Genomic DNA, 23434 nt, shown 5'->3' with positions numbered 1-23434 from the left:
CTGATCACCAACTGTATTTTAATGAAGTAAATCTGAAACAATAGTTTGAGTTTATATTAGCAGATTAATAATATTTTAGAGTTTAAAATGTTTATATGCGCAATATAAAATTGAGTAGATATCCTCACATTAACTTACACATTTTTGTGAGTTTGCAAAAAAAAACAATGAGAATATTATAATAAACATTTTTAAGCTAATTGCAATAAATAATTTTTGTACATTATACCAAATTATTAATCGCACTTTATTATTTTATAATTAAATTGGAAGATTGTATTTCAATTTTTTAAATGAGAAATACAGCAGATCTGATGTTAAATGTTAAGGTAGTACTAAATATTTGTTTTTTTATTTTCAGAATAAAACTTATTATGAAGAATTATAAGAAAATTGAAATAGCAGACAGTAAAGAAAGTGATGTACAAGATATTATACAGGTACATTTTAGTTGTATCTTTTAATACTATTAATGATGAATTACAGTTTGAATTATGATAAAATATTTTTCTAATATTGTTTGGACAATTAATTTCACTGAAGAACTTGAATTGATATTGTATACGAGCTGATTTTAAAGTTGATAATTCACCAATATGGTGAATCTATATCTGATGAATTTAGAATGATACAATGATACAAATGATTACATTTATTATAAATGTCAATGATTATTGAAAATATTTTTAATGAATATCCATTTGTATGAATATTTAGTATCTATAAACTATTAAAATAATATTGTATCATAATCATACATAATAAATAAAAAAAGTTTACAATTTACCAAATATTGAACTGATATTTTTTAATTTGTTTACAATATGCATCAAATATTCATCCAATTGTATTACTTAAAAATGTTTCATTCCATTTAACCTGTAGTTTTACTTTTTAGTATGATAACCAACACTTTAATATTGTATTAGATACAGGTTGAGTTTAATGTATTAATGAAATGTATAAAACATGATTTTATATAGAATTGAATGATTGCAATATATATTATAAGAAATAAATACTAGTTTTAATAAGTAATTTTTTTACTACTTATATAAATATTTAAATAAATGTATAAAAAAATTTAAAAAAATTAATTTTATTATTATTATTACTCCACAAATATTATTTAAATATAATTTTTATATTGATTTAAATACATATAAAAATATCAACCAAAATTTTAGTGTTGCTCATGTTAATATTATTGAACTTAAATAATTTAAATTATAATTCATCTTTTCCTTCCTATATTACCAACAGCAAAGAAAGCTCTGTGAATAATAGTCCTTCTAAATTATCATTCTTTAAGAGAGCATACACAGTTTTAAATTAAACTTTTACAAAATGAATATTTAATAATCGTTTAAAATTATTTTTGTATGGACAACTAATATTTAAATACAAAAAGTTATAACAAATTTAGTATACCAAGTGTATCATATGAACACAGAATTTTTAAAAATTTTAAAAGTTTCAATAGTGTATAATATTATTGATTGAATTCACAGATATATTATATTATATACACATACAGGTCAAGCAGCGGCGTAGATACAATTTTTTTCTGGGGGGAGGGGGGGGGGGTTAAAATATATTTATGACACAAATTACAAGTTATTAGTTAAACTAAACGCCATTTTTAATTTGTTTCAAATTGGTATTAATTCCATCATCGAAAAATGCAAAAAAAAGATTACTTTAAAAATAATCAGTATCACAGAAGATAAAATACCAATATACAAATTTTTTTTTGTGGTTGGGGGGAGGGGTGGGAACCCCTTACATCCCCTCCCCCGTAACTATGCCACTGAGGTCAAGCATGTTCATTGTTTAGATACTTTTTGTCATCCATAATGCTCCATTTGAAATCTTATTTTTTTAATTTTTTAATATATAAAACAGTATTTTTAAATTCAAGAGATTTGTATGTTAATGGAGTATCTTGTGGAAGTACATATTTCTGTTTTTAATTGAGAACTTTCATGTTCCTACCACCACGACCTCTATTAGATTTTTCTGAAAATGTAAGCTTATCAAAATCAAAATTCTAACGCCTATTTTTAGACTATTGAACTTTGTTTGATGACAATGATATAGTTATTTTATTGTTCTAGTGTAATATTTGGTTACATTGCAATTAATTAGTTTTGTTATATTTTTTTTTTAGGATAGCTTGTCCGAGTATGATATGGAAATGTTTCGTCTAGATTTATTAGTACTTTCTAGGTTAATCCAGAGCGTCGATAACACTGTTTTTGAGTTGATGTGAAGAAAACTTAAAAGCAAATAAATATCACAAATTACATTTTTTATTCAATAATAAGTTAATACAATAACATTTAATCATGTTTTTGTATATTACCTTTAGAAGTATTGATATATCATGTATTAATAATATATTATCTTATAATCACATATATATTATAAAACAGTATATGATATATATTATGAACTATGAAGCATATATACCAAAAGTTTATCACAAAATTAAAGCTACATAATTTAAAAATACATTTTTCTATATGTTTGTGCTTGAGCATTTTTCATAATTCCTACCCCATCCTTATTTAACCTTTAAGGACTGTAAACTTAAATTCTTTAATAGTTGTTTTGGTAATTTTTTTTATTTTATGTTATAATATAATTTGAAAATTAAAATATTAACAATCGAAATTTTAATTATGAATAATGAGTCAATTTTTAAAAATAACCATAGTTAGTAGATGCTTTTTTGATATACTTTGCTTTTAGCGGCTTAAATAATGTTTATTAAAATTGAAAATATTTAGTAGACCAATAAAAAATAATAGATACTTAACCTTAACTGAAAACTTAGGAAATGTTTAAAAATCAAATATTTTGTTAACACGTTTACTACTATGACTAGGAAATTACCTTAATGTAAAAGTAAAATATTTAAAATTGGGTCAGAAATTCAAAAATATGAGATGAACCATACATAATATTGCATAAATAAATTGAATAATTTATTTTCATAATTTGAAGTACCGTATTCTTTGAATGTAGGCAGTTGCTAATGTGCTATAGGTAGATACTAGATACATGTTATACAATGTACAAATAGGCATGCATAAATGCAAATAATATATGATTTAATTAATTATTATATCAAATAAATTATCATGATTTATATAATATACCTACAATATAGATGGTGGATATATTGGATAGACAAATTTTACTTGATAGGTACGTAATATACCACCATCAGCTTATTAGAGCTGGAAAGTTCAAAGTATGTCATTGTTTTTACTGATAATAGATAGATAAATATATTGATGAGTTTACAACGCAAGGCCATTTCTAATCAAATGAACAAACACATAGTTGATTTAACATTTATATAAATTATATCTAAAAATGCCTAGAATTATTGTCATCACCTAGAAAATATTTCTAAAGCAACCATTGCCTGAAAATAATAAACATAAACATTATTTCCTAATCATTATCGTATAATGTCTAATTTTAATAGAAATATTGTTATTAATTAGTCATTAATGTTAATTCCTGATTATATTATAATTTCTATTAACTTATAAGGTATAATACAGTTTACTAGTTTCCAAGCACGTATCCAGGATCAATTTTCGGGGTGGTTGGAGGGGAGGTAAAATATTATAAGTCCGTCTTCCGACAAGATTGCGATAACATATTATAAATATATAACTACTTTAAAAAATTCGGGGGGGGGGGGGGGGGTTGAACTATCAAATATAATAAATTTGGATTGATTATTTCTATTCAATTAATAATAATGATAAAAAATATAATGTAATTGAGTTCAATGAGTTCTGTAACTTGCAAAATAAATAAATTTAATACACTATTCACTAAAACAATAACTTAAATTCCTTCAAATATAAAACATCATTTAGTATGTATATTCACTGCGTATTCTGATCAATAGTGTAACTTAAAATTACATTCATAGCTTAATATTATTTTAGGATAATCTCTAATCTGTATTGTAAAGTATTAAATTTATGTAAAAGAAATCAAATACTTTTTTAAATACTTTTATTTTGAAGAATTTGAATGGTAATTCACATTTTTTTTAAAAAATATTGAACAATTTTTTTATTCCATTAATTCTTAATTTGTTTCTATTTTTAAATGCTGTTAAATAAAAATACAATTCTGTTGTGGTCAGACATCGGCATCATAAAAATAATATTATATATTATATTATTCAATATTGATTTTCATATTTTCTTAGCTTAATTAAATGATTTTTTCTCCAGAAAACAGTTTATACATTGATACCAATATTATAGCTGTCATACAAAAGCTTATTGCTTATATGATGTAAGTTATACTTTTTGCTATTGATTGTAAAATTATCCTTTATATAGACAGTATAGGATATCCAAATACATAATATAGCAAATAATTATTGGTAAAGTGTTCAGTGGTTGGTGGTGCAAGTGTGCAACTATCAAAAAAAAAAAAAAAAAAAAAAACACTAACATCAGCATTTTGATTATTGAAAAAATCATGTTTTTAAAATGCATTAAATTAATTTTTGATTAATATAAAATATTTCAGAACTTAATAGAATTTTTTTTTCTGTTTGAAGATTATTTCAAATAATTTACTATAAATACTATTTGGATGGTATTTTAATTTTAAAAACTTTATTTTAAAAGTATTTGAGTAATAAGTTAAATACTTTTTTAAGTATTTTCAACAGCAATGTCCCTAATTTTATTTTTTTATTTTAGTTATCTTATTATAACTAACAAAGTAAAATGTGAATGTTATTATTAAAATTAAAATGCACACAACAAATACTGTATTATTTCATATAGATATTTTTCCAATAAATTTAATGCCATCAATAAAAGTTAAGATACAGGGGCATACAGTAACCAGGTTCTTTTTTTTATCCATTCTTTGTCATTTCAATATTGATAGAAAACAAAATAAAATACATTTCTCTTCCAACAATATTGCATTTTTCTACAAACAATTATCATTTTCAATGTTTGATGTATTTTAAACATACTGTTTAACTTACTTTATATACTTTAAAGGTTTACTATTTAATACAATTTTGGCTTAGTCCGATGAAGAGAATATAATAATTCATTTCAAATCATCCCTATCTTATATAGTTAATTATTATTATTATTACTATGTTAAAAGCTTATTAAAAGTAGGTACAAAATGTTTATGTTTATTTTATAATTTTTTTTTTTTGATCTAAATAAAATGTAATATGTACCTTAAATAAATGTATTTTCTTTTTCTATTATCTATATATCTCTAGGTATCCATTTTCTATCTAAATAAAATTAAATGTCGCATTTTTTGGCCTGAATCATCTTGGAAAGTATGTGTCCGATTCAAATTTAAATTTAACATAGATATTATGTGATATTATAGAAAGGCTACTAACAACATCAGGATCACCCAGGATATCTTTCTGTTTCACCAGGAAGTAACAATAATCTTTCATGCGAGTGTTTATAGTAGTAATAATAATCTTTCATGCGAGTGTTTATAGTAGTAATAATAAGAAGAAGAATAACATTATCATAGGCAACATAGTATCAATCACAATTTCAGTTTATCTGTAAAAAAAAATATACGAAGCAAGTAGGGTACTTCATTTTTTTTTTTTATTCCAAATGGTCTAAAAATATGATTTGAAGACAGGTTTATAACATAGGACACAACTAACCATAAATTAAAAAAATATAAAGATAAAATTAAGTAATAACTAATAATCCATAAAAATACACATTAAAAACTTAAGGATTGAAATTTTTTGAAGAACATAGGTATAATATACAAAGAACTGCAGCTATTATACAAATATAAATATAAAAATATATTTAATAATAGCTATACATTTTTATTACAATTTTTCTAATTTTTTTGATAGTTATCATGAAAGGCGCCTTTTTGGATCTCCAAGAGGTCTGAAGTAATTTTTGGTTCATTCTCTGTGTTTATTGAAATTGGGCATTTTTATATGACTTAATGAAGTTAATATCAATATCAATAATATATGTTCATATTATTTTTCCCGAAAGTGGCAGAATAATTATAATAAATAATTTATCACAAAACATATTTATTTTCCTTTTCTTCATAATAATAAATGAATCATTAATTTAACATTACCTAATTAAGCTTATGGCTCATATACATCCGATCTATATAATATTACATAGTTAATATACAGAGTAGGTTAAAATTTTATTTATTCAATAGAATTAATGAAATAAGAAACAATTCAATGTGCCTTTTATTTTGACAATGTAGATGTAAGATGTATGGGTCCGCGGGTCCGCCTAACTTCTTGAACATGCCACATACAATTGACCATGAGAGAAGCCCGGTGTATCAAGCAAAATCTCTGTTTTTTTATGTTTTGTCTCAAGATTTATTCATAGTGAAGACAACAGCAAGTTTTTCTGGTAATTGTAATATTTCAAATTTGAACTGAATTTCTTTGGGTTCAATAGGTATTCTGATTCATGTTCACTCTTTCTACATCCAGTTATCATTATTGCTTCTATTATGTTATTGTTTAAAGTTATTATACATAAATAGGATCCATTGAATAATTGAATTAGATTAATATTTCTTAAAGCATTATAGGTGCTCCAATTTCAAGGTTAAAACGAGAAGAGGTAAACCTGTTATTGCCTAAGAACTTAAAAAATCCGTAGGGGTATCATAGTGCATTTTCGGGATTCCATACAGTATCGATTGATTTATATTATGTTTTACTTTATCCTTTAAGAATTTAATAAATAATAATTATTTATTTATTAATCGGGCTTTTTTTTTTTTTAATATCTTACACGATGCTTTTCAAGTTACAATATATTTCAAGTACTCCGTGATCTAACCACAACATTTTTTGAATTTTAACAGAATTATACTATTTTGGGAATTTTTCACCACATTAGTTCATTCAATTTTAAATTAGACAAGGATGAATTTATCTTCATGTCGTACCATAAAATTAGCCGATTTGATCGCATAAAACAAACAAAATATTATACGTATTATTGTATTAAGCGATATTATATCAGCGGTGCGTGTGGGTTCGTGTAGGGCCGATTATCTGACGCTTTTAATTGTGTTGCGTATTGCGTCAAAGGTACTGTAAGTGTATTTTACGAATGTTATTTAATTCACATTTTATTTTTGTATGAAAGTAACAAATATTAAAATTAAAATGCCTAAAGTAAAGTGTAATGCAAATGCAATTTATATATATTTTTTTTTGTACACAATAATTTTAAATGTATTTAATAAATAATGCAATTTGTAATATTTTTTAGAGTTTTTAGGTCATAAATGCATAGATTGAAAGGGCATTTATATCCTAGCTCTTTTTATTAATATTATTTACTCTATCATTTTTCTGGCAAGTATGGCTCTTTCACATAACCATTCATGATTTGAATAATTCTAATTCTTTGTAATTCCGGGAATACCTGAATTTTCAAAGATTCAATTGAATTTACCATATCGCAAAAATTTGAGGGAAATTCAATAGTACCATTTGAATCTTCTTGTCACTTTTCATCATCAAAAAATAGTAATTGTTTTGAGAAATTTTCCTAAACTGGATCACCTATTAAAAATACCCTCATGTTCTTATTTTACTTAATTATCCCTCTATATTCCCAAAAATACGATGTATTTAAGCATGCATCAATTGATTAGTTGGTGTCCCGCGTGTTATTATGGGTTATCTATAATATTATAAGTTGGCTTCTATGTTCTGTTGGAATTAAGTGATAATTTCAATGCTGAATGTACAGTACATATTTCATGTAATAAAAAGTTGCTGCTACCCCAGAGGAAGCTACTGCCAAAGAAACGTTTCCTTTTTTTTGTACCTTTGCTGATATTAAATTCAATAAAATAATACTTTTTTTCTGAATAAGATCCATTTTCAAAAGCTTTTTTTATGATGATCATCGATCGTAAAAATTGATTTATTATTATAGATGTATGCATTCAGAATTGTGATTTTATATGATATTTCACGTAAGATTTCTGTGTATTCTGGGATCGATGTGGGGAGGTCACCCCTTTCATTGTTCAAAATTGTTTTCAGATTAACAAACATTTATTCTCTATAATTATAAGAGCTTCATAAAAGATTTTATCTATATTATAATCTAAACCATCGCAAACATTTAATTTTTTTTCGGTATAATGTAATTATACTTTCCTTATGTTTATCCCATAGTTGTTGTGGATTTGATGGGATACATGATGTCTAAATGATTATAAAAAGTGATCTGATTAGAGTTGATTTTTTTATTCCATCTGCTTCCGACAATGCCAGTATCCAAATATTTATCATTTTTAAATAAACCAAGCTGTTATTCAAACGTAATAGATAAAGATTTCGTAATATTCGCAGTCGATGTGAGCTTAAAATATAAAGGTTTGGCTGCCAAGAACAAAAGAACACGAACTGGAAATTAGTTGAATTTATTGAATCAAAAAACAGTATATTATCACAGTATACAGATGTGTATCAAATCTATGTCGTAATGTCATAACGAAGACCGACTCGTTTGTAAACGCGATTGCTAAGCATACGAACCAAATCGGCGTACAAACCGCGCATCTACGGTTTTAAAAGAAATAGACTTTATGAAAAAAAGACAAAATGAGCTTTTAAAGTAGAAACAGATCGAAAAAAAAATGAAAACGTACGAAGGCCATGTCGCGAACGAAACGCGACGGTGAAGCACGCGAACCGATTTCGAGCGAAAACCGTACACGGTAGGATTCCAAAAGAAACGAACTACACGAATAGAATACAAATGGCAATGGATAAAGGCCAAAAAGTCAAAAAAAAACACTCAAACACCGCAAAATAAACGTAAAATAATTTTCGAAAAAAAAACAAAAACCCGATAAGGGAAAAAAGAGCGATAACTCGGCCGCCGCCAGGAAGTCTTGCGATTGGTCGCGCACCAAGGATCTCTTGGAAGAGACTATAGGTTCTCTTGGAAGAGACTATAGGTTCTCTAAGTGACGAAAAAAGCAATAGACTTTCGTTTTGTATATTAAAAAAAAGATTAAGGGCCGTTCTTACAATGTCCGGTTAAGTGTCGGTTAAGACTAACCGGTAGAATTCTATCGGTTAACTCATGATAAATTTTTCCGGTTAGTGTTATCAGGCACTAACCGAGCATTGTAAGAATGGCCCTAAATGATGGGAGCGACAATCAAACAGCTGATAAATTTGCTTACATTTTGTGGGAGAATCGGTATGAAGTAGGCAGCGAAGGATCAGCTTGATGTTGAAACGTGATCATGATACAGATTTTTAAATGAGAATACGGTTACAACATCATGCTGTCTTGGAAAAAATTTCAAGGTCAACTAAAATATTTTTCAGCCATGATTTTGACAGCTGTTGTTTCTACATGTTCTTTGGTTCTGAGAAGCGTGTATTGCTATCTCTAGACGCTTTTATTTCTTAAAGGTAACCGGGAATAATATAGTGAAATCAATGTGAATTACAACCACACTTCGCATTTTTGGCCTAATGATTTATTTAATTATAATGGAATTTGTGACGGATTGAATCCGATATTTGTTATATTCCGATATTATTTTATCTATTACGGTAGTTGCCTTAAACTAGTATCGACGTGTATGATGATTCCTATAACTTTAACAAATTGGTATGTATGCCTATTAAAATTAATATTGTTATGATTTTATTTGATATAGGTATTAAGAAGATGCAACAATGCAAGTAATTAATCAATTTTTACTACAATTTAGGGTTCACTTTTTACCATGTCTACATGATTATTTTTATTTCTCTAAAATATATTTTCAAGAGTTCAAGTGCATATGCTTGCACTGTATTATTAAATCTAAAGTATGCCTTTTTGTTAATATACAAAACTGTATAAATACAAATTCAATTTTATGGTATTGAATATATTATTATCACTATACAATTTTTTTTGTTTTTTTTTTTTTAACTCATTATATATTTTAAAAGCTTTAAAATATAATGTACTACCTGTACATCATAGTATTTAATTTCTCTTCAATATATCTAATGAATTTTAATGAATATAACATTCTAAATTCTTATATACTATGTTAGACTTAATATGATCTCAATACTGTTTTTAAACTGTTAAGTTACATCAAATGTTAATTTAAAATAAAATAAATTTTTAATTTAAAACTTTAATAAAGATATTTTAATTATTATAGCCATAATAATGGTTTCAAAACCAAGGTCAATGAAGATCTTGAGGAAGGAGAAATATATGAAGAAATTGATACTGAACATTTTGAATCAACTGAACAAAATACAAAAATTCGAGTAACTAATGATAATCTTCTTATAGAAAGTTTGAAAGAAAAACATTCCGAACCTCCATTGGAAGTGGTAAGCAACATATCAATGCAATTAACTATAATTTATAATACATATTAATATATAATTTCATTATTAAACAAATAAATTGTATTGTTTATGTATTATAATAATTATATGGAGTAGAGGTCTCATGACATGTTTCATCAGAAAACGATACATGATCCTTTACCTACGACCTCAAAATTTAATAACAGTAGGCCTGGACAGAACTGGACTGCAAGAAATAAAAGGACTATAATCAAACAAGATGTTGAAGATCAAATAGATAATGATAAGCTTTGGTATAAAAAAAGTAGATTTGATGACGGCGATCAAAATGTAAGCGATTCTTTTAAAAGTTATATTCAATTCACATTTTATTATTTTATTATTTTCTAATTATTTATTTCACGTCACAGGGGTTATTTAATAGAGAAATACATTATGATACACCAATAGAACCAATGGAAGCTGGCAATTATGAAGAAATGTCAAATTCAAGTGGAAACAATAATCCCAATATTTCAAACTTTGAGTCATTTCCACAAAAATTTGGTAAATTACTATTATTTTATTATTTTTCTTACAATATGATTAATTTATTGTTTTAATTCCATCAAATTTTAAAGATGTGTGGTTAACAAACATTTGCTAATATATGAAATATATTTAATTTTAATTTTTGATACAAATTATAAAAATATTTTTGAAATAGCAATTATGTTTTAGTTTTATCAAATTAAAATTATTAATATGCAAGTGTCAAGTTTGTGTACATTTATTGCACAATTTAAGAATTTTATTCACATTTTATAAGATAATTGTGTTATATTAATGTTTGTAAAAATGAAATTTTGTATGTTTTTATGTATTTGTTTATCTTTGAATCATTAAGATTTTGTGTTAAATCATTACTTAACATAATTATTTTTAATAGAAAATGAAGAAGAATTTTGCTCTTTTAAGAAATGTAATAGTAGAGAAAGAAAATTATATGGCTTCAATATGGATAGAAGTAGCAGAAGTAAAAATATAAATCAATGGATGATCACTGGTTCTGACATGAAAAATGAACAATCTCATTTCAGAAAAAAAATATGTAAATATTTTCTTAGAGGAAAATGTTTAAAGGTAATATTTGATAAATAATGTATTACAATCATGAATTGTATAATACTTCATTGGTGGTATTTTATTTTACAGGAAGATAATTGTACCTATGCTCATAAAAAACCAAATGATCACCAAATGAAGCTCTGCAAATATTATTTATCGAGTTATTGTATTAAAGATAATAAGTGTCCATTTATGCATAGTGATTTTCCCTGTAAATATTATCATACTGGTGTCAAGTGTTATTCAGGAAAAAATTGTCGATTAAGCCATGCGAAGATTGATGATGATAAAAAAAATATATTTCAGAAGGTAATTTATAATACATTGTTTTAATGTAAATAATCGAATGGATCATAAAATAAAAATAATATTAATTCACATTTATTTATATATATATATATCAGTTATTTGGACAACTATGTGACAATCCTGAGTATATACAGGTACCTACATTTGTGTATTCTTTATTTTTTATTTATACTTTTCATAATATACATGGTTTATTTTACACAATTAATATAAAATTGATGTTATGTTTTACAGAACAAATATGAAGAGACACAAATACATTTAACAAAAAATAATGATATTAAAATTCCATCAATTATAGAAAAGCAAATACCTATACTTCCTAAATCAAAAAGCACTGAAAAAAGCTCAGATGAATATTTAAGTAACTTACAATACTATTTGTGAAATAACTATCAAAGGTGTATTATAATTATAAGAACATGTTTTTTTTCTAGAGGATAATCATAACAACAATAATATTCATACACCAATGTTGCAAATACCTACACAAGAAGAGCCTGTTGTTGATAATACTTTGTAAGTATCTATAATTTAAGATTTTAGATGGTGAGTAAATAATAGAGAGTTGAAAAATGTTTGGCCTAACTATTGGTTTGGCTAATAATAACAAAGTATAATTCTTCAGCTACTAAATTATAGTTAGCAATAAATAATACTAATAATAGTAATATAAACCTAAGTAAATTCAACATTAATTTTTAATTTTTTTTTTATCTCAAAACATTATTATTTAAAATTATTCAGTTAAAGAGATCTTTCATATAACCCTAACAAATAGATTTGATAGGTAACATAAAAATATAAATGTTGGATTTAGTGAAATGAATGAATTAAGCAATTAGTAAGTAATGCGTTCAAAAATAATCACTCTGAATGTAAATCTAGGAAATATCAAAAATACGAATACAATGATAAAAATAAAACAGGAAAACAAGAAAATCAATATAGAGAGGAACAAAACAAAGAAAGACAGAAAGAGACAAATGAAGAAAAAAACAGACCATATATAGATGAATTGTTCATGCAAAATATATTTCATCCTTCATTTGATGATCTATATGATGATAACGAAGGAAACGGCAAGTACAAACATTAAATTATTTATTTTTACTGAATAGTTATAATAATTGATACTTACTCTTATTTTATTGATAAATAATGTAATTGTATTAAAATTCTAAATGGGAACACAAAACGTATGGCTTTATTATTTGTTATTTAAATTAATTTTAGATCTTGTTATTGATGAGGGAAAATCTGAAAATGATGACAATTCTCAATTTGAATTGCTGCCAGATAAACAAAAACAGCTTTTCAATCGAATTCAAAGCCATCAAAAAAAGGTAAATGTAATATTTGGTTTATCAAAAACAAAATTATACAATTTTTTTTATGTTTAATATCATATATATATATATATATTATATATACATATAAACGATTTTTAACATTATATTGTTAAACAATGTAAAAATATTTGGATTAATAACACAAAAATATTTTATCACCATAATAACTTTTACGAATTTATTGATTGAAATATCATTTACAGTATAATGAAATAGATATGAGTGAAGACAGTTTTACTCAAGAAAAACATTATTCAAGTGATATTTCAGAATATTCAGTTTCTAATTCTATGAATAATGCATTGAATATTTTACAAAATGAAAAAGAACTGTCACCACAATGGTCTTCCCCTAAGTCAAATTCATCAAAAGTGGAAGATGTATGTATATTTTTTTATTAAATATAGTATATTCTAACAAATAAAAATATTTATAACTTAATTTACTAATACAAGTATAAGATGCAACACATTATGTAATTTCTTAAAGTACAACGTAGCATTATTATATTTAACAATTAAATATTTTATATTTTATAATTTTACAGGTTCATCGTTATGAAGCCAATAGCCATGTTTTGGCTAAGCTCCCGAGTATAAAACCACTTGTTAATATATCAACTATAGAAATTCAACCTTATCCATTAGAAATGCCTAATGATTTCAAAATAACTATACAAGATGAGTAAGATCTAAATTTCCTTTTTTTTAAATTACACCTAGGTATAGAAAAAATATTAGTAGTCCATTTAGCAAATTAGTGGATAAATCCAGATGCATAGTATTTATGTTTTGCAAGCTCTTACAACATCGACTTCTGATAGAATTTCATACTAGATTCATAGGCGGTTTTACGGGTGCAGCCACTGCCGCAAAAATTTTACCATGGGGTTATATAATAATTAGCAAATGGAAATAAAATATAACATTGTAACATACAAATTACAATTTTCATCGGAAATTCTGCCAATGCCTCTAAACCTTGGGTACTCTCACAGTAAATAAATATATATACTGCGTATCATGTAAGGTATAACGATAACTAATTATTAGTATTTCTTTTTTCTGTAAAAAAAATTTAATTTGTAGAAGTTTCAAGCCTTCTTCCCCCCTTTAAATTTTAACATATGGCTGCACCTGAGATTCATTCCTGGAGCCGCCTATGACTAGATTACTAAACTTTTTCGTCTGAAAAATAAATTAGCACTATCTAATATCGATCGACGGCCGAGCGAACAGGGAAACGGTGCCGTGACAGTTTCTTTAAACCGGTGACCATAATAGGTAATATCTTTAAAATCCCCGTAAAAATGTATAATCTTATTATAACACAAATTCTTATCTTTAATACATCAATTATTATTAGTATTGATTATTAATGGTTTATGTTATTATATACAAGTTTCGATTCGCGAGGCGCCGGGCAAGGGCCCCGCTCGCCCGCCCCCCACCATTGCGCCGGCCCAGCAGAAAAATGATTTGATTTTCTACTTTAGCATTTTTTCTAGTATACAAATGAATTTAGTTGGTACTTTGATGGGTCAAAAATAGTTTTCAAATGAGTCAAAAAGTAAACAATAAAATGGTAGAAAAGTGTGTACGTCAGCTCTGCTATACAGGTATCAAATGAGTAACTGTATGGGTTTATTAAATAATATGAATTAACTGATAAATAATTGCTTATAAAAATGATTCTCTTATATAATAATATTAATGCTATTATTATAGTATATTTTATTATTGATAATACAGTAGGTACATTATATTAACTTTTGTCAATAATATTGATTTTCAAAATGGCATTAAAATGTGTATAAAATACAATATTTATTTTTGAATTTTAAACAACATAAATAAAATTGATATTCTTTGGATAAGATCTAATTTATTCAAATTTTAAAAATTGAGTGGATACATTTTTAGATTTTTTTATTCCTAGATGAATTACTTATGGAAAACTTCATGTTAAAATTTTAAGTTTTTTGATCAAGGGAAATTATTATTTATCTAGCCAAAGTCTGAATATTTAATAGGTATAAGGTTTCTCACAAGTTGTTCATACTTTAATCTAGAAAATAAATCTTTAGATAAAATTAGATATTTTAACAAAAATTAACGACTTAGTTATTTTGTTGTAATTTAAAAGTATTATTCATCAATACTGAAATTTTTAAAGCATTAGGTATATTTTTACACAATGATTTTTTTAAATAGAAATTTTTCAACAAATATTACTGTAATATAATAACACTTACTGTATTACTAATGGTAAAATAAATTATTTTAATGGTAATAATATCATAAAATACCTGTACTTAGTAGTATAGATTGAGAGTATTACAGTCTACACTCTGAAAGTTTTTTAAGAATAAACAATGAAAATTATTAATTAGATCCAATTTGCTTCAAGAAAATTGATGAATAGAGCATTTTTTGCGACTAAAACACATCATTGTAAAATCATTAAATTTTTGCTTGGCAAAAATAATATTGTAGAAAATAAATTTAGTCCATTTCCATAAACAAAAACTAATAGGCAGAAAATGGTAGTAATTCTCAAGGTAAATGTGAGTAACTCTTACAAGTTTCAAACAAATTATGAATAAACATGTATTACAGTAACTTATTGAATAATACTATTTATTATTATTATAATACATCAGGGTGATACAACTTACTCACCACACTACACAACCAAGCTAGTTTTATTTACTCTGTCTATTATTATAAAGTGCATAATTTGTATATGCATATGTTCATACCAAATGTCTTAAGTTAATTTGTTCAATATTTTATATTTAATTTGTAATACCTTAATCAAAAATAATTATTACTTGTTTGTTTTGTTTAATATATATTAACATTTTTTTATTGCAGAATAAATAGCGTTAAAGAATTTCCAATTAGTCCTAAGTATAGATATAGTTGTGCCATAGAATTGGGTAAAGAAGATATAGATTTAAGACAACTAACATATACATTTCCCATTACAACAGCTACTGAGATAAACGCTTCTATTGATAATCATCTGCCAATGAAGTATCATATGATACCAATTGAAGTTCCTGTACTTGACTACTCTAAAATTACACCTATGGTAGACAAAATTAATATTGCTTTAGTTGAATTATTTATCCAAACTTATGTATTTTATATAGATCAGAATTGACGATCCACGGCATAGACATGGTATAAAAGCAGCAAGAAATCTTACGTTTATTCAAAATAGCCCTGCAATTGTTAGTGCAACTACTGTCAGATCATCAGTGACACCCCAAGAAATTGTTTCCAGAGATCCTAGAAAACAACATACAGACATTAATACTTTCACATCAGCTATTCATGCTCCACTTTTACAAACACCATACCCATATCAATCATCTACGGACATCGACATGAGATGTATTTTACCACAAATTATGGCTATGACAAATAATCCAAGCAGGGAACCAATGATTTTTGGTGAGCCTAGTAATGCTATATAATCTTTTGACGCGTAACAAAGAATAAATAAGAAGTACAATTTTAAAATTTATAATCATTAATTAATATTATGTAAATTATTTTTTATTTAATTGTTTATAGTTTAATCTCTTCATATTATATTATACTTGGACTTAGGTATTCAGAAATGTTAATATTATAAATATTTACCTACCTATCTACTAAGAACCAATAATTTCATTATAACTTTGAATTATTCAGAAAATATATTTGGTTTTACAATAGATATTATATTGAGGGTATATACCTACTACACAAATAAATAATATTGGTAATCTATAACAGTGCTTCTTAAACTGTGGATCATGAATTTTTAATGTACATTTATTTTGTTGCCTATTTCAAATGCATAAATCAACAAAAAAATTTTTTTTTATTATTTTCGATTCTCAAAATTGAAAGGTCAGTATTTGAATAATAATAAAATTAATTATTATTACACAAAATAAGTTATCAAACAACAATTTTATTTTATTTAATAGTTCAGAAGATAAACTCTATTATTTTTAACGATTTTATGGTAAAAAAAAACTCTACACTTTAAGGAGCCATAACAATTTTAAATTTTAGAGGGCTACGTTAATAAAAATAATAAAAAATTCTAAAATGGAAGCTAAATAAAGATTATTATTTTGACATATATACCTATATATTAGCAATTAATGTTTATATAAAAATATATTGTCGTATAATCAATTAAAATAAATTTTAAAGAGTACAGAAAAAAAAAATAGAAAATCAAACCTAATCAATTTTAAAATTTAATATCACTAAATAAAAATTGCACATTTCTTCATTTTATATAGTCTAATCGACTGCATATAGACAGACCCGAATGGATAGGCCATCAGGCCTTATCGCACGGGCATGAACAATGAGGTTACAAGGGGTTTTATCAGTATAAAAATATCAAAATTGCTATAAAATAAATGATAATACCCCCTTCTAAAGTGAGAGCACTATATAAAAAATTAAAAAGCAATCTGTCTTTCATCCACATTCCGGCCCGCAAACCCCTATGTTGTTAATATAGGATTGGCCTATCCCTTAGATCATATACTAAGTAAATGATCTAAGGCCTATCCATTCTTTTATTATCTATGCTCTAGAAGCACGTAATTAATTATTCACCTTGGGATTGATTAAGTAAACAATCAATGACCTTGGTTTTCAATCAAATTTTTATTAGTCTATACCGATAACAGATATAAAATTTCAATACAATGTTTAAAGTGTACACTTCTAATCTTAATTTTTTCTCAAAAATCATTTATAATGTAATTTTTAATATTCATAGAATACAGATTTAAATGATTTACTAATTGAAAATGCTTGTTTAGAGGCACTTGAAAATTACCGTAAAAGGGATGATATAGGTGAATCTTAGTATGGAATAAACAGAGAAAGTCTGTAATAGTGTTAAATAGAATGTTTCAGAATTTAATCTATTTTTTCTGTTACACATCCGCTTTTTCTTTATTATTATTGAATGTAGTCAAGAAATCTTAAATACGATTTAAAAATCAAAACTGAGTATGAATCAATAAACTGCCAATTATTTATTTGTAACTGGTTCTAAATGAGATGGGTGTTTAAGGATTTAATAAATTGTAAGTTAATTCGCATACATACTAAGTAAGCTATTGTGTGAGTAAACTTTGAAATCTGAATAATAGCTATAAAATATATTTTTAGGACTGATTTAATGTTGATAAACCATTTTCATACATTTTTTTTTCACTAAAAAATAACTAAATATCCATGGTTAAATGAATAACGGATGGTTGGGATTCAATAATGTCGCGCAGATAGTAAAAGAATAAAATGTAGTACACTGTCTATTACTTGTACTGAGCAACTAGACATTTGAAGCTCTAAAGTCAAATATAAAAAGCTACCCCCTAGCAAAAAATGTAAATGTTCTTAAACAATCAAATGTACATGGTATACCCCTTCTTCTTCACCCATAAGATAATCAAAACCCTTCCATCGTTAATAATATATTTTAATCATGTAAAATGAAATGGAAATTTCTGCTACAGGTTAGCTTTAAAAATGCATGATTGATTTGGCTGATTGGTTTTTGATGTGTTCATATTGAATTAATGTTATTGTGAAAGAAAATTTTAGGAAAATCTACTAGAAAATGGAAATACAACAGTAGCACCACATGTCCAGCAAAAAAAAAAAAAAAAAAAAAATTAAACGACAGTAAAATAATTTTATCAAATAAAAGTTTTATCATCTAATTTATTTGATACATATAAACCATTTTTAATGGGCAACAAAGTCCATGGGGTCAACTAGTAATTTCATTAAAATTAAAAATAATTGTATAAAATAACTTTTTTTTCAAATATTATAAATTTTTAAGATAGAATCAGTATTAATATTCTCAGTTTTTTGTAAATAATTATCAACAAAACACTACATAATATTGAGAAACACAATAGAAGAGAATATCAACTCTTGATAGTTAATATGTAACACATATAATCTAATGCAATATTCAGATGTGCCAATATAAAATATATATTGAAGTACCTATGGTATATTTTTTTGTATACCGTTTCATCTTTGACTACAGTTCAATTATATAATTTATAATTTATTACAAAATTATTCAAGTTTTAATTTTTATAAAAGAACTTGGATTATTTCTATCGATAGTCAGCAATCACCAAGACTATTTCTTTTTAGAAAATAAACAATATCACATAAAAAATTATCAATTAAAAATTTTTTTGTCTTATCAAATAAAATACAATTAATTATTTGGGGGTACATAATTTAGTTAATTATTTTAGCATTAAATATGCAACTTAACTGTTTCATGACTCTTAAAAATTTAAATAAGTACAATTAAAAAAAAAAATAATAATAAGATACATAGATGATAGTATATATAAGGGTTTCCCACTAATCTTAAAACTATGAGAGCCACAAATTTATGAAGCTAAATTGAAGCGAGCCGCATTGTTAAGAGATGTGTATAAAATAGTTAATTAAATGAAAACATATTTTTAATTTTGTAACTAATGAAAGGACATTTATTTTCTACCCTACACAGAACATAATTGTTCAAGTACACATCAAGAAATTATATTTTACTTAATTTTACTCTAAGCTTGGTGTCAAGAGCTGTACAAGACTAACTGAAGAGCCGCATGTGGGTCGCAAGTCTCGTGTAATCACCCCTGTCCACTGATATAAATAATAGATGATACAAAGGTACATTTATAAATCTAAATTGGCTGGTAAGTACTTAATTACCTATACAAATGATAATTATATTGTTAAATTAAAAATAACATAGGTACTTACATTAAAACTTCCAAAAATTTCAAAGCTGCTCACAAATAATAGCGTTGGATTGAACATTAAAGCTGCTCTTTAAGTGATAATACAACGCACAATTTAAACTATCATTTAAAATATTTCAAATAGATAAATCATTCGTCATCGCCATAATTTTAAGTTTTTTTAAGCTCAACAATTGTGGCAATGCAATATACAAATACCTATGCCAAAAAAGTCAATATCATTTCCGAATTCAATCAATGATTCAGGTTTCAAGTATGCGACGATCTATCTAGTAAGACGTTGCAGCAATACAGCGTAAAAATAACGAAACATCAATGATATTATACACGATAAACGAATATACCTACTAACATAGTGACATAGCGCGAGTATCGACTAGGCACCAAGCGGGTAAAGAATTAAGTATAAATATCGCCGAACGTCCAACTTTCCGGTTTAATCGGTGATTGTTAATGATTTTTATTCATTTATATTCTTATCATTATGTCTATTTTTTATGAATCCAAATTGATATCTAAGTAATAAGTTATTTTTGTCTACACATGTCACATTGTATTTTGTTTTCTCTCCGGCCATTACGGCGGCGTAACATGTCAATATTATGTTTAGCCGTTTAGGACATTGCACAACTAATGTTATGTTGTTAGCTTTACTATTAGGCTTCGGCTGAGTACACACTAATGCAGCAAAAAAAAAAAAACGGCCATGACCAATGAAATAAAAAAATAAAAACCCACTACTTATAGGTTGTCAAATTTAATATCTAATACTATTCATAGAGTAAACTAGTCAATTCTATTTCATAATATATTATACTATTTGCTGTGGTTATCTTTTTTTTATAATTAGTTATTTTTTCAAACGTTAATAAATCATAAATAGAAGTTTTAATTTTTTAGTGCAGCAGTGAATGTATTGATTGTACAATGATGTGTGTGCTTTTTTTCACAGTCATCACATTTTAGGGCAGTAAATATGCTTCGATTTTCTTTAACCGTATCTTTCGTGGTAGGAATGTGAATCTAGTTGATACTTTGGGGGGCCAAAAATCAAAAATTCAATAGTTTTACAATCGGTAAGATAAACAAACAAAAATTAAGGAAAACGTTCATTTTCTATACATGTTAATATCTTCAAAATATTTAAAATCTTCTTAAGTTATTTATAGACTACTGAAATTTTTGATTTTGTATTCTATAAATGTTAATAACATTTTATTTGTTGGGTCTAAAAACTTGACAATTTAATACAAAGCCCCCATAACTTGATATAACAACAGTTTGAAAATATTAAAAATTCATTGACGCATTTTTTTTCATACTGTTTAAAGCTCAAATTTTGACAAAATTTACAAATTATTTAGTTAAAATATGTTCAACTGACAAACCGTATTGATAGTATATGAAAAACGATTCTGAACGGAGACAGCTTATCAGTCTAAGATATGTTATTGTATTGTTATTATTTAAAAAAAAAAAAAATGTAGGTACCTATAAAATAAATTCCAAATTAATCAAATCAGATTCATTATGTACCCGATTCACTCAGTCATTTATAGGGGATACAAACTATTACAAAGTATTAATATAAGTTACTAAAATACTAACGATATTGACTATTAAAATTAGACTATATAAAGTGTACTCGAGAAATTTCAAGTACCCACGAATAATATTTTTAAATAACAACAATTTCATTAAAATTGTTATAGATATTTTTGTTATTCTTGGTTATTTGATATGTAATTTCATCCAAATTTGAACTTATAATAACTTTAAAAAAAAAACTGTATCCGTATAGTTTAAAGATTTTTTTTTTGTCGCAGAATTAACAATTTACGTAATAGAGTCGTATAACCTTGTTTTATATTTTCAATTCTTAGCTTCTGTATACACCATTATTGACTTCAGTACCTTGTTTCATCCGAAAGAAAATCTAGTTGGAACTTTGGGAGGGGGGGGGGGTCAAGAGTAAAAAATTCTTAATATTTCTCTAAATAGTCGGAATAAACAAACTAAAAATTAAGGGAAAAACTGGAAATTTTACGTGCGGTCAGTTTTCGACGAAAACAATTTTGGTTTTTGATGTAACTTTAAAAAAAATTACCATAGATACCAACATATAATATATTGTTATAATAGCAGTTGAAAAATAAAATCAATTCAAAGTCATAAGTTTTTTTTTATAAACATTCAAAGATTGAATTTTGACAATATACGTAAAATTCACAAATATTCGCAAATTATTTTAAGCTAGAAATTCATTAAAAATTTTTTTTTTTAAACTAAGATTTGAAAATTTAATACAAGACTCCTTGCAAGTTTGTAAATCTTTATCACAAAAAAAATGTCCATCAGAAATTTAAATTAAATTTTTATGAGCGCTTGAAATTTAAATGTTTACAACATTGAATTTTCATTAGATTTCTCAGTTAGCGATTTTTTTTATTTTGGTGTAACTCTAAAACAAATGACCGCAGATACTTGAAATTTTCACTGAATGTTTACATAGGCATTTTCTATATTTGATAAAATTTTCAAAATATTTTGAATTGTTTTGAACTGTTTGTTGACATTTAAATTTTTCAACTTTTTTTAGTTTTTTTTTCTATAAATATCGATAAAAAATTTTTTGTTGGTAGAAAAGCTTGAAAACTTAATACAAGGCTTCTAATACATTATTACGATAGCAGTTGAAAAATTAAAATACATTGGCATGATTTTTTTTCATAATTATTTAAAGTTCCAATTTTGACTAAATAAGTAAAAATTACGGCAATGTTCAAATTGTCTTAGATAGAAATTCATAAAAGTTTTTCTTTTTAAATCTAAAATCTTTTGAAATTTTAATACAATAAGGCTCCTAACATATTTTTACAATAGCAGTTGAAAAATAAAAGAATTACGTGGTTACAATTTTTTTTTACAAACATTCAAATTTTAATTTTGACAGCATACCTAAAAATCACGAAAATTCGCAAATTATTTTAAGCTAGAAATTCATAAAAATTTTCTTTTTTAATCTAAGATTTGAAAATTTTTTATAATCTATAATGGGTATATCCTAGACAGATCAACTGTCTCGGCTCAGAATCGTTTTTTGTATATAATGATATAATATCATTGGATTTAAATTTAATTCCATATATTACAGTAACCCACTTGTAACGTACTGTACAGACGAAGAGTGACATCCACGATTTACTCGTTTTTTTAATTTGTAAACCAACTTGTAAGTTGTAATGTAGGAGACCAGGGTAAGTTGACGGACCGGGTGAGAACTAAAGCCGCTGTAACATTTTCTGTTACGCTGTAACGCCGTAACACCGTTCCACCAGTTGTCGGTAAATTGAGTCGCATCAAAGGATGTTACGCGTAACGCGCTATTGCGCTAATGTAAATGTTACAAGTGTGTACGCGGCTTAAGAT

The 23434-nt window shown here is 25.5% G+C and overlaps 2 protein-coding genes and 1 long non-coding RNA gene across 3 annotated transcripts; all 3 read left to right on the top strand.

Moving 5' to 3' along the window:
- Positions 1 to 10159: 10159 nt before the first annotated feature.
- On the top strand, positions 10160 to 11057 carry LOC149061559 (uncharacterized). Its single transcript, XM_089215023.1, has 4 exons — positions 10160 to 10432; positions 10547 to 10741; positions 10822 to 10957; positions 11032 to 11057. The coding sequence occupies exons 2-4, from the start codon at positions 10559 to 10561 to the stop codon at positions 11055 to 11057; spliced, it is 345 nt and encodes a 114-aa protein (XP_089071149.1). The 5' UTR covers positions 10160 to 10432; positions 10547 to 10558.
- Positions 11058 to 12063: 1006 nt separating this feature from the next.
- Positions 12064 to 12926, top strand: LOC149061558 (uncharacterized). Its single transcript, XR_016189300.1, has 3 exons — positions 12064 to 12191; positions 12265 to 12346; positions 12716 to 12926. It is a non-coding gene; the product is annotated as an uncharacterized LOC149061558 (long non-coding RNA).
- Positions 12927 to 13011: 85 nt separating this feature from the next.
- LOC107171082 (uncharacterized) lies at positions 13012 to 16689 on the top strand. The gene is made up of 5 exons (XM_015521310.2): positions 13012 to 13173; positions 13383 to 13559; positions 13727 to 13863; positions 16056 to 16275; positions 16337 to 16689. Exons 1-5 carry the CDS (start codon positions 13012 to 13014, stop codon positions 16661 to 16663), a joined length of 1023 nt encoding a protein of 340 aa, XP_015376796.2. The 3' UTR covers positions 16664 to 16689.
- The last annotated feature ends 6745 nt before the right edge of the window (positions 16690 to 23434 follow it).

Source organism: Diuraphis noxia, unplaced genomic scaffold (genome assembly GCF_037042655.1).
Source record: "Diuraphis noxia isolate RWA-SAM2 unplaced genomic scaffold, SU_Dnox_SAM2 contig0001, whole genome shotgun sequence".
NCBI classification, from domain to species: Eukaryota; Metazoa; Arthropoda; class Insecta; order Hemiptera; family Aphididae; genus Diuraphis; species Diuraphis noxia.
This window is presented reverse-complemented; position numbering and strand designations above follow the sequence as displayed.